Genomic DNA, 12978 nt, shown 5'->3' on the forward strand with positions numbered 1-12978 from the left:
ACTGATGCACTTGCAATTACAGCTAAGAGTTTTCAAGCTGGCAAAATCATGGCCTACATTGAATCTTCTAATTTCCATCATGGGACGTACAGTTGGTGCCCTTGGTAATTTAACCTTCGTCTTATGCATCATCATTTTCATCTTCGCCGTGATGGGGATGCAACTTTTTGGCAAAAACTACACAGGTAGTGTGAGAAATGCCAAAATGTGCTTGGTAGATTGGATATGTGGTTCAAAAACCTCTCTTTTTGTAACTATCGAACGTTTACTTTTCTTCTATCTGCTATATGCTGAACATTAGTTCAACAATGCCTTTAGAGCTACAATAACCTTTTTAGCTACCACTTTAAAACTATTCCACAAAAAACTTATGCAATCTACTTCTCTTTACTTCTTATTATCGTTTTACTTAACACATCTACTAGCGATAGAGCTTCAGCAATTTCAATCATGCAGAATTGCTTTGCATAAAAATTTACTTCAACATGCAGGTGTCTATAGGTGCGAGGCCACAGCAGCAACAAAAGCCTCTACAATTTGTCGAAACATGAGCTTTTGTCAATATGTCGTGCCCTGAAGCGACGAAATAAAATAGGCAAAATATTGACGCGAAAGTGGTGGAATTTTATGTTTTCTAAAAAATTTCAACAAACTAATGCTAAAATAACAGTTATCTAGGGTAATTGTGATCTATTAATATGGAAATATTGTAAAAAATAATGTTTTTAATTCATTTTTTTGTCCATCCGTAGGCAGTGGCGGATTGACACTAGTGAACCCTAGGCGGTTACACGAATGTAGGTCTTTCTGAAGTATCGTGCGGGTAGTTTTAAGGGGAATTCTAAAGTAAAGCAGGATTGGGAATCAAATTTAATAAATGTATGAATCCTAATAATTGCCTTATTGTTCTGTGATCGATAGAAATTCATAATTAGGAAGTCTCTATCGAGGTCAACAAAGAGTATGCACGAGAGGCTCGGATTTGGCATGAGAAGCTCGGAACTACACAAATGCATGTCGTTCTGCGAAAGTTGTGTCATGATAAAAAGTTGTGTCAATGTCTATATTGTTTATGCGGTCACGAGAATCTCTTTTTGTCAAAGTGACAAAGTTTCCAGCATTTGTTCGGTGCCGTGCTTTGTCCCTTATGGAAAATATTTTGATCTACAAGGACGCCGTTTATATGGGTACCTTTTATCCGGTGTCCGTGTATCGCTTTACATCGCACATAAATTTCTTAATCCGTATTTATTGCAAAAATGTTAAATGAAGAAATTTATGAACCATATTTACAGAACAGATTAAACCTATACGCTTAGAAGCGCTCTCTAATAAGTAGAAACACACTTAGGGTCCGCACTACAAATTCCGCGTACGCAAGCGATGCCCAAATTACGGTCATTAGCAGGGCGTTCAATAAATTTAGCTACTTACACTAATGTCATACTAGTATATCGTCATTTAAAAATAGAATACTGTTAGGTTGGATTAAAAGGGAAAATTAGTTTAATTAATTAAGTTTAATTAAATTAGTTTAAGTTTAATTTTGTGCGGTTGGAAAAATGGAAGCTTCTTGTGACAATTAGGAAATTTATTCGATTGTGAAAGTATTTTCCGTTGTTAAATATTGTCCTTTTACTTTACCATTACCAAAACCAAATCTACGGTTATCATCGCTAAACTAGATCGACTGTTTGCAGTTGACCATTTATGCAATGGTCTATTTGTTCATCTAATCGTAAATGGAGACGTTCAGATCAAGCAGATCATGTTCCATCGACTAGAACAAACAAGAATCTATGAACTAGGTTACTCAGCGGAGAGAATAAAACTTACATTTTCGGTGTTTCTTAGTACTTTTGTCAGAATGCGGTAGGAACAGATCATCAATAGTGAACAAACGGGGTTTGTCACTTGTTGGCTAATTCCCATATGATGCTTAGTTCTCCACCCATCTAGCAATTTTGCTTGCTTTTTGTGTGTCAAGGGTCAAGGGTCCTGCGGTATTAGTGTCCATATTTTCGATAATGAAGCAGAGCTCCCGGTAAAAACACATTTTTTGTTAGAAAATTTTCCATATAGCCTTGGCTTTCAATTACACATAGCAGGATAATCAGTTCTACGTATGGGGGGCACGGTCCATTCGGGACTTGAACCCATGACGAGCATATTATTAAGGGCTTGGTACTTGTTTCGACACAGCGTATCGCAACGCATTGCGTGACGCACGCTGGTATCTGTTCGCTGCGTTCTGCATGGCTATGTCAACACATTATACAAAGAAAAACATCAACAAACAGCTATAATGCCTCTTATTTATAGGTTCTGAAGTGACTATAATGTTAAATTACAACTGTAAAATCATTTCCAGTTCTACTCAAAACAGTGCAAAGCATGATTTCACTTTTTTATTGCATATTGCATACTGACCCGCACACACCTGTTTTGCAGCAATTACGAAATTACTTTCTCTACATTTATTTTGTTTTGTTAATAAAATTATTTAGCAGTCCAATTGCACACAAAACTGCGCTCGAAATAATTTAACGTGGAAAAATATCGATTTCCACCCGATATGGTTAAACCATTTTGACAGACGCATCACGACGTGCGTCGAAATAGAAATTTTTCTACTTTGACGCTGCGTCGTGCGTCGTTAACGTATGCGTCTGTCAAATCCCATACATTTTGGCAAAATCGCAACGCATTGCGTCGGAACAAGTACCGCTCTCTAAATCGTACGAGTTGACAGACCGGCAATGTCTAGTAGTGATATTAATTGTCGCGAAAAAGAAAATCTGAAGATGACGCTTCAAAATGACATTTTGTTTTAGTTCCACGTGTGTTTTTAGTTTCCATGAAAGATACATAAATTATTGACGACAGCTATACATAATCCGCACGATTTTATTTATAACCCAAACGGTATTTTTTTCCTTCTGAATAAAAACACGGTGAATTTGTTTAAGATTTACTGGATGTATTACTCTTCAATTTACGCGTGTTTTTTTATTTAGGAGGAACGGTCGAAAACGCCGTAATGTTAATAGTATAAATGGTATTTCATTGGATGAAGCCATTTCCATTTACGATCTAAAATGACATGGCGGGGCTATATCGTTTGTGTGAATTCCATAATCAATAAAAAAAACTAAAAATTATTTATATTTTAATTTAAAATTGAGTATTCTTTAACTTGCAAATCACTAACAATCTCTATTGGAGCATAAATTACATTAGTAGCTTAAGAAAATGTATCGGATGAGTCGCTGTTATTATGCTTATGTAGAAAAAAAGGACACAATTTAGACGAATCTTAAACCAAACAAATCTGTCATGATAAATAATTAAGAATCTCTTCGTTGAATGCAATTAGTGGAAATTTTAGAAAAACAGCATGTTAGGGCTTATATCGATAGCGTATGATTCCAATACAGTTTTTACACTCAAAAGGTGATTAGGACTATAAATATAGTTTTGAAATTCAGGAACTCTCTATGCATTGTAAAATATTAAAGTACAACGGTTTAAAAATATGCTTACTACTTCTTGCAATTTTCTGTACTATCTCTCTTTTTCTCTTTTTCTCCTTTTTCTGATTCTTTTTCACATCATTCGTGTTTGATTTTTAACACTTTTTGCTGAAAAACGCAACAATTTACATACAACACTACATGAAAATCATCGACACCTGTGATACATTGAACTGGAACGTAACAACATTGTTGCAAATGCGTTTCATTACATTACCCGCAAAACATTAAAATTACAATAGCTTCGAGTTTTTAAGCTCGCTAAATCGTGGCCAACGCTGAATTTACTCATTTCCATCATGGGCAGAACGATGGGTGCGTTAGGTAATCTGACGTTCGTACTCTGCATTATCATCTTCATCTTTGCCGTGATGGGAATGCAGCTGTTCGGAAAGAACTATGTCGGTAAGTAGTGAGCACTGCATCCGCGCATAAATGTGATAATAAGCACCATTCAAGCCAACACTATTTATATAAAACACAAGAGATTCATTGTGTACGGAACATACATTTGATTAGGATTTATTCTTAATGAAATAAGATCAAACTATGTAAATTGTATTCAGAAACCCCTGAAATACTTTTTTTGCAACCATGATTACAGAATTACATAAAATTAAAGAATAGTTGACAAATGCTTTTAGTACACAAATAAATAAAATAAATCCATGAAAATACTGTAAGCTTCTATAGGATGTACTTTCTAGACGAAACATGATTTTTTACATATAGTGTCATAATCTGTAAATTAAAGGTAGAGTATCAAAGAACAAAGCTAATTTCTGATCCTTGCATACATTGCTTAAAGCTCTAATTATCTGTGGCTTATGTATATTGTTATAACCCCTCATCATTTGTAAGAAATGGTTGATTTGATGAGCATTTGCTAAATTCTTATTGTTTCTTTACAGAAATTGGCAAATAAAAAAGCAATTGGAGTTGATAAATTTTACTATCATTATTAATATTATTATAATTACTATGACCTACTTACACAACAAGTACAAAATGTCTCGCCCAAATCAGCCAAAATTTTCTTGCAATTGGTTTGTAACTATATTATTTGCAATGTACATGCATTATGCTCTTTACAATGCCAACGCAATCCCTGTTAAAGAAAATGCATTAACGATAAGCTTTTAGAAAAAGGTTTAGAGAAACAGCTTACAATGTCTTGATGATCAATTCAAGTAGTCTACTAGCTTATTCTCAATTATTATATATTCACTAACGCGAATTAAATGCTTTGTGACAGATTTCATCAGAAAATCAGTGTTTTGCTAGCCTAATTGCTTTTTTCCTTTTCTTTAATATACTTTTTCCAGATAATGTGGATAGATTCCCCGACCATGATCTGCCAAGATGGAATTTTACAGATTTCATGCATTCCTTCATGATTGTGTTCCGTGTGCTATGCGGAGAATGGATTGAATCAATGTGGGATTGTATGCTTGTCGGTGATGTATCCTGCATACCATTTTTCTTGGCCACTGTAGTGATAGGAAATTTAGTCGTAAGTAATGCAAATTAACATGGACCAAGATCGTTTTTACATGACATTGTTTTGCAGGTGCTTAACCTTTTCTTAGCCTTGCTTTTGTCAAATTTTGGTTCATCATCCTTGTCTGCACCAACGGCAGATAATGAGACCAACAAGATTGCAGAAGCGTTCAACAGAATATCACGCTTTTCTAACTGGATTAAAATGAATTTAGCAAACGCTCTCAAGTTTGTAAAAAATAAATTAACAAGCCAAATAGCATCCGTTCAACCGACAGGTAAATAATATAACTATGATTTTATTGTAGAATGAAGAGTACAATCCACTAGCACCATGTAAATTAAGTTGAATGTTTCATTTGGTTATTCATCCAAATATTTTTGGTTTTCAATGTATGTTCAAGAACAAATAATATTTTAAAATATCCAATCAATTAATTAGCACTAAATAGAACGAGTTTAATGGAATTCCCCGACTAATAACGTTAAATCTGCCCTATAGTGGTACTTTCTATCACTTAAATAATGTAAAACAATTGTTTTAAAAATTATTTGACTCTTGTTCCTAAATCTTAATTCCCATTCTTCATAAGCATTTTACAAACCATAAGTTTTTAACTTAGGTAAAAGTGGATTGTAAATTTTTCTTCTAAACGTAGTTAGTATGCTTCAAAATATGTGTTGCTAGTTCAGTAGTAAAATTAATTGTAACATTACTCAATTTGTGTGTTATGAATGATTTTAAAACAGACGGATATTCGATCATATGCGAGTAGATGATAACAACGATAATGTTTTATGTGGGTTGCTTGCTGTGTGTTTGACATTTAATTCCTGTTCAAATTCATGCTTTTAAATATGTATAGTATATCAAAAGGGATATGCATGAATTACGATCACACATAACTATATCTGCAAAAGTATCATATATGCATATGTGAATTACTATGCTATTACAGCTAGTAACTACCACACAGTATAGATCTTGAGCATGTTCGAAATGGAAATCTCTCTCTTAAAAATACAAAACAAACAATACTAATTTTATGATACTTTTTATCATAAAGGCTATCCAACAATATGTATATCTCACCCAACTTGTTTTCTGTCAAATGTGGGTCTTGTTTAATAGTAGTAGATATTACTTGATGTATGTATTGAACAAAGATCGTTTATGTTTAATTGTTGTCATGTTGATGAAATGTGTGTGCTCTGATATTGCTAATACTTTCCCTTCATGATTGATCTAACTGAGTCAATTTTTCTTTCAATTTGTCTGTTTCAATCATAAAATTTCCGACGATTCCCGTGCATTGATATGTTATGTGTATTATGGGATACTATACATAATTGCCTATCTTCCGATGCACTTATCTTATTCGTCATTGTTGGGTGCTACGGATTTAAAAATGTGGTATCAATGGTAACTTATTGATTCGCTAAATATATTGTCTACATTGTCTATTGCATACGTGCATATGTTGCATACGTGAAAATTTCGTGCAATTTGTTTATAAAAACCAAATCATGACACACAAAACAAACCGAAAACCATAAACACTAGGCAAAGGCGTATGTCCATGTATATCTTCAGAGCATGGTGAAAATGAACTGGAACTTACTCCAGACGATATTTTGGCGGATGGACTATTGAAGAAAGGAATCAAAGAGCACAACCAACTGGAAGTAGCGATTGGCGATGGCATGGAATTCACCATTCATGGTGATCTGAAGAACAAAGCAAAAAAGAATAAACAAATCATGAACAACTCTAAGGTATGTACTGTTTCGCACTTCTGCATCAACTCATTCATTTTGTTATCGATGAAACGAAAACATTTGTATGTACCACTCATCTTTAGAACTTACTACACTGTTAAGAACACCATTCTGCCGAACATATTAAATTTATTTTTTATTCTCACTCTCATTATCTTCTGTGTAAGAATGTTATGCTACTAAACAAAACATTAATCTCATTACGTGTGTGTTATGTCTTGATAATTAGGTGATAGGCAATTCTATTAGTAATCATCAAGATAATAAATTAGATCATGAACTGAATCATAGAGGCGTGTCCTTACAGGACGATGATACTGCTAGTATCAAATCTTATGGCAGTCACAAGAATCGCCCATTTAAGGATGAAAGCCACAAAGGCAGCGCCGAAACGATGGAGGGTGAAGAAAAACGTGATGCCAGCAAGGAGGATCTAGGAATTGACGAAGGTAGCTATAGCCTAGTAAGAATAGCCTACATGACAAACCTACGTTTTTCTCTACTATATCTTAACCATACTTTAGAACTCGACGACGAAGGCGAGGGAGATGAAGGTCCTCTGGATGGAGAGCTGATTATTCATGCAGAAGAAGACGAAGTGATTGAGGATTCACCGGCGGATTGCTGCCCGGACAACTGCTACAAAAAATTTCCTGTTCTTGCTGGGGATGATGACGCGCCGTTCTGGCAGGGTTGGGGAAATTTACGTCTCAAAACGTTTCAGCTAATAGAAAATAAGTATTTTGAGACAGCTGTAATTACAATGATTCTGCTTAGTAGCTTAGCTTTGGTATGTATTGTCTTAATATGTAACATCGAATCCCGGTCTATAATGTATTTGATTTTTATCCCACAGGCCCTCGAAGATGTGCATCTTCCACAGCGCCCAATCCTTCAAGATATTCTTTATTACATGGATCGAATTTTCACAGTGATCTTTTTTTTAGAGATGTTAATCAAATGGTTAGCTTTAGGTTTTAAAGTATATTTTACAAATGCTTGGTGTTGGCTTGATTTCATTATCGTGATGGTAAGTAAGACCATACCTAATTTCACTCAAAACATTGGTCGGGCCCATAGACAAGTCTGTTATCTCCATATCAAATATTTGGCTGAAAATATGCCCGATGATTTCCATACATCGGGTTAATTACAAGATGAACATCAGTATATCAATAAGTTTGTTGAACTCAAAACGAAATTTAGTTTCTGTGTTCAAAAATATCAACAGTAATTTACTATCAGTTGCGTGCAGGTGATGTGGTTCGATAATTGATTTAAGAAATTTCGTTTAGTTAAATTTGCTTCTATTTGTATTTTTTCCTCTGTTCGACATTTTTATCTTTAGCTTTCACTGATAAATCTTGCCGCTATCTGGGTAGGAGCGGCCGATATCCCAGCTTTTCGCTCAATGCGTACACTGCGCGCCTTACGCCCGCTTCGTGCCGTATCACGTTGGGAGGGTATGAGAGTAAGTACCAAGAATATTGGTTCACTTGCGTGCATTTTGATTGCTAAGAGGCACTACCTTTTTGATGGTGTACTACTTTGTGCAGTGCCATTGTTTTTGGAAGCTATCTTGCTCTACCTACAATATTCTACATTCTAGTTTACGATATATATATATATAAATTTCTTCCATGTAGTCTTCTATATGTTTGTATAGACGTGTGCTGTATGTCCTCAACCTATTCGTCTAAAGGAAAAATATGTTTTTCTTATATTACCTACTTATTTACCTTGCTGAGCAATGAACTTAAACGAAAGTTTATCGCAGCTTTAGGTAAAAATGTGTAATAGTCGGTGTTCAATGTTAAGATATCTTTCAATCGTGGTTTTGTTTCGTGTAATACTGTACAATGACAAAAAATTATGAATGAAAAATGATGAATTAAAAATAATTATGCTGCCGACCCTGACAAATATGTCCAGATTTTTTTTTTTAATCAAGAGGAACCGTTGAAAAAGGCCGTATAGCCGTTGATACGTATTTAAAGAAGAAATAATGATTTATTATACCGTAGGAAAAACAATTCGTCTTATATTTTGCAAGACTAGAAAATGGACTAGACATTTGCTCATCAGCAAAATGAATATATTCCTATATCCCTCTAAGCAGACATTTATTTTGGGATTAATTAGTTTTTTTTTGTGTTCTTACGTCGAAGTTTTTTTTTGCGGTGTGCAAAATGGTACCTGCAAAAAAAAAATCTCCTATGAACTATTATTTATTATTATTACTAATTGTATCAGTTAATACAAAGACAAACACCAAAACTAATACAATGGTAATCATTAAAGAAGAAAAAACTACAATAATGCCCATTTCGAAAAAGTTTGATTTTTGTTGTAGTTTTTTTTACACTGGTGTAATGCGATTCATCCTATAATATAGGAATTTATGAATAAAATTTATTATAAAATTTATGATAAAATTTACGTTTTTATTGTTTTATATAATCAAATAGGTATTTTAACTGATTGCCAGATAGTGGAGATATCCAGAAGTATTGTCGATAACTCATTTACAGCTTAGAACACTATATTATTAACAGATGTTAAGGGAACCTGACTGCACACTATCTACAAAGCAATGTAGCAAATCTATATGTAAATATGTGACTTAGATAAGAAATAATGCAAGAAGTTTGTGATTTATGTTTTGCGTCGAGGTTTATGGTACTATAATGAGCCATTATTATTATTTTTTTTTTTTTGAAAAGCTTGATGGCTTCATTTAAGGAAAACAAATATTTCATGAATTTTAGGTGTTATTTATGTAGCTGAAAATACAAAAGCTGCTTTAGTATGTATCGATGTGATTATTGTGTATTTTTTATGTTCTCTATGATTAAAAATTATCATTTCAGCGATTTAATTTATATGTGGTGCAATAGTTACTATGCTATGTTTTGAGACACCGAACGCGTTTCAGGTATTAAATCATTTTATCTCTTATCAGATGCCATAAGGAATTTAAAACATATTTATCATTGTTCTATTTCACTGCAAAGAAACTTTCAGGTGTTTCAAAATAGTATCATACAAATATTTTTTCCCGTTTTTGATTACTTTGTTGCTATTGCTATTGATATTGGCATCAATCAAATTCATTAATTTAGAGCAGTAATGTTTTCGACAATCAAATTGTAGGGTTAATTTAAACTACTTGCTCTATTGTTTGCTACATTATTTTATTCGATCTAACAAAAAGATAAGTACAAGCCTAGAATGACTGCCCAAGGGCTGACTATCCCGCTGTGTGGTAATGATTAAGTATCGAAAGCCTATTTAGGCCGGCATGTCTACGTAGGACGTTATGCCAAATAGAGGAAGAAGAATAAGAATATGCACAACTATTATACAACTTGAATTATTATGAATTTATATTATGAACTACTATTATGAACTTATTAGTTTAAAAATATTTAAAACTTAAACAGACCTTTGCACCAAACAAGACAGCTAAACCTTATCATCTCAAAGTAGAGATATTTAATTATATGGAGACAACAAAAGTTATGGGCGGTTATGGATAAACTACACGATAATAATTCATCAAACATTCACTGGATTTGACCCATACTTTTCCTAGGTATCTTTGATAAACTTCGTTGCTTCACTTTGTGGAGCTGGTGGTATTCAAGCATTCAAAACCATGCGAACTCTTAGAGCCCTGAGACCACTACGTGCCATGTCCCGTATGCAGGGAATGAGGGTACGTAATTAAAAAGTATTAATTTTTTAATTAGTTTTCAATGACAAACATCATTTAGAACCATTAGTTATTTTACATATCGATTTGCACAGACATTTTATTTGAGTATGAATACCAGTATGAAAAATCATCAATACAAATGTATTATCCTAACGCTCTCTTTAGATTGATGGTATTAGTTATTTTGATTGCATCAGTGAAGTAGACTATGTTACATTGAAACTATCAATATTTTTGGAGCTCTTATTGACCATTACATGATCATTCTGTATCAGAATATTTACAAATATGATTAGTATATAGTCGTTTTTTTACTTTTAGTTGCTTTTATAGCAGTATCGTGATTATTTTATACCTTTACCTTTTATACATTTAATTAAAGTACATTTGATAAAATTATACCTTCACAATTAACGTGCTTAGTACAGTGGCATGCTTAAATATGAGCCTTTTTTTTAAATTTTATGTAATTTAAATCCATAATCACATTGCACATGATATTTCTACATGCAAGAATAACATTGGCTTATGTGATATGTCCACTATAACGAGTTTTTTTTTTTTACTTTTTTAAAACATTCCAAAAAGTAGATAATCTACATCATATTCATTCATTCCCGTTATTTTCAGCAAATACACATTTGACAGTTCATCATTATTATTTTATCATTAAAACTTATGTGGCTTATGTTTCATTGCCTTGGTCGATCCATACATTTTTAGCTTTACCAAAGAATATTTCTCATTGTATGTACTCCAAATAATATTTATGGGACTTATTTATATACGCAATAGCAATGTATAAATTGATATTCAATATGGTTAATGTGGCACGCTATTGATGTTGAATGCTTTAAGTATATGTTTTGTTTGAAATGGTATTGCCATTGTTGTATTTTTACTAAACAAATTGCAATCAATTAATTTATTATTGTAAAAAAATAATAAATGTATTTAATTTCATGGATACAAATTATTTATAAAACAGGTCGTCGTGAATGCGTTGGTTCAAGCTATACCGTCCATCTTCAACGTGCTGCTGGTTTGTTTGATATTCTGGCTAATATTTGCAATCATGGGGGTGCAATTATTTGCTGGCAAATACTTCAAGGTAATTGCCTTAGTTTTTCAAAACTATCGAAATCCGTTGATTTAACTTCCCCGTTATTTCAGTGTGTGGATAAAAATAAAACTACATTACCTCACGAAATTATACCGGATGTAAATGCTTGCAAAGCCGAAAACTATTCATGGGAAAATTCACCAATGAACTTCGATCATGTAGGTAAAGCATATTTGTGTCTGTTTCAAGTAGCCACATTCAAAGGATGGATACAAATAATGAACGATGCTATTGATTCTAGAGACGTAAGTTTTGTAATAGACTTATATAAAACATGTTGTAAACAATTTTAAACTACATTTTTTTCTATAATTAAATGCTCAGGTCGGTAAACAGCCTATACGGGAAACGAATATCTACATGTATCTGTACTTTGTGTTCTTTATTATCTTTGGGTCATTCTTCACGTTGAATCTATTCATTGGTGTTATAATTGACAACTTCAATGAACAGAAAAAGAAAGCTGGTGGATCGCTAGAAATGTTCATGACAGAGGATCAGAAAAAGTACTATAATGCAATGAAAAAAATGGGTTCGAAGAAACCTCTAAAGGCAATTCCTCGTCCAAGGGTTAGTGTTTTCAGAAACGTTTGTTTGTGTTTGGAGCACTAATTTATTTTTTATTTTCCATTCTTTCAGTGGCGGCCTCAAGCAATAGTTTTTGAAATAGTGACGAACAAAAAGTTTGACATGATTATCATGTTGTTCATCGGATTCAATATGTTAACTATGACACTGGACCACTACAAACAATCAGAAACTTTTAGTGCTGTTTTGGATTACTTGAATATGATATTCATCTGCATATTCAGCAGCGAATGTTTAATGAAGATTTTTGCACTTCGTTATCATTACTTTATCGAGCCATGGAATTTGTTTGATTTTGTTGTCGTCATTCTTTCGATTTTGGGTAAGAGTATTAGTTTCATGTAAACAATGTGAGCTACAACATCTTCTTTTGTTAAACAACATCTTTTTTTGTTTCTTTCAGGCCTTGTTCTAAGTGATATCATTGAAAAATATTTTGTATCTCCCACACTTCTACGAGTCGTGCGAGTGGCAAAAGTGGGCCGAGTATTGCGTTTGGTTAAAGGAGCCAAGGGTATCCGAACGTTGCTGTTTGCATTAGCAATGTCGCTACCTGCACTATTTAACATCTGCTTGTTACTCTTTTTGGTGATGTTTATATTTGCCATTTTTGGAATGTCATTTTTCATGCACGTCAAAGATAAGAGTGGCTTAGATGACGTGTACAATTTTAAAACGTTTGGCCAGAGCATGATTTTACTATTTCAGGTTAGTTTTCTCTTTTTATTTAAACTGTG

The 12978-nt window shown here is 33.3% G+C and overlaps 1 protein-coding gene across 50 annotated transcripts in view; it reads left to right on the forward strand.

The window, feature by feature from the left end:
* LOC120948821 (sodium channel protein para) overlaps positions 1–12978 on the forward strand; it is a 96850-nt gene that overhangs the window by 68511 nt on the left and 15361 nt on the right. For 12 of the 50 annotated variants that reach the window (XM_049606240.1, XM_049606241.1, XM_049606237.1 and 9 more), the window contains 13 exons: positions 3776–3938; positions 4859–5046; positions 5104–5311; positions 6598–6809; positions 7042–7261; positions 7337–7602; positions 7669–7842; positions 10408–10530; positions 11519–11641; positions 11704–11898; positions 11978–12223; positions 12293–12563; positions 12645–12949. In XM_049606240.1, the coding sequence (XP_049462197.1) occupies positions 3776–3938; positions 4859–5046; positions 5104–5311; positions 6598–6809; positions 7042–7261; positions 7337–7602; positions 7669–7842; positions 10408–10530; positions 11519–11641; positions 11704–11898; positions 11978–12223; positions 12293–12563; positions 12645–12949 (2694 nt within the window). Of the gene's footprint in view, positions 1–22; positions 186–3775; positions 3939–4858; positions 5047–5103; positions 5312–6597; positions 6810–7041; positions 7262–7336; positions 7603–7668; positions 7843–10407; positions 10531–11518; positions 11642–11703; positions 11899–11977; positions 12224–12292; positions 12564–12644; positions 12950–12978 lie in introns of all 50 variants that reach the window. The other 38 variants (XM_049606258.1, XM_049606262.1, XM_049606267.1 and 35 more) reach the window with 7 other exon arrangements.

Source organism: Anopheles coluzzii, chromosome 2 (genome assembly GCF_943734685.1).
Source record: "Anopheles coluzzii chromosome 2, AcolN3, whole genome shotgun sequence".
NCBI lineage: Eukaryota > Metazoa > Arthropoda > Insecta > Diptera > Culicidae > Anopheles > Anopheles coluzzii.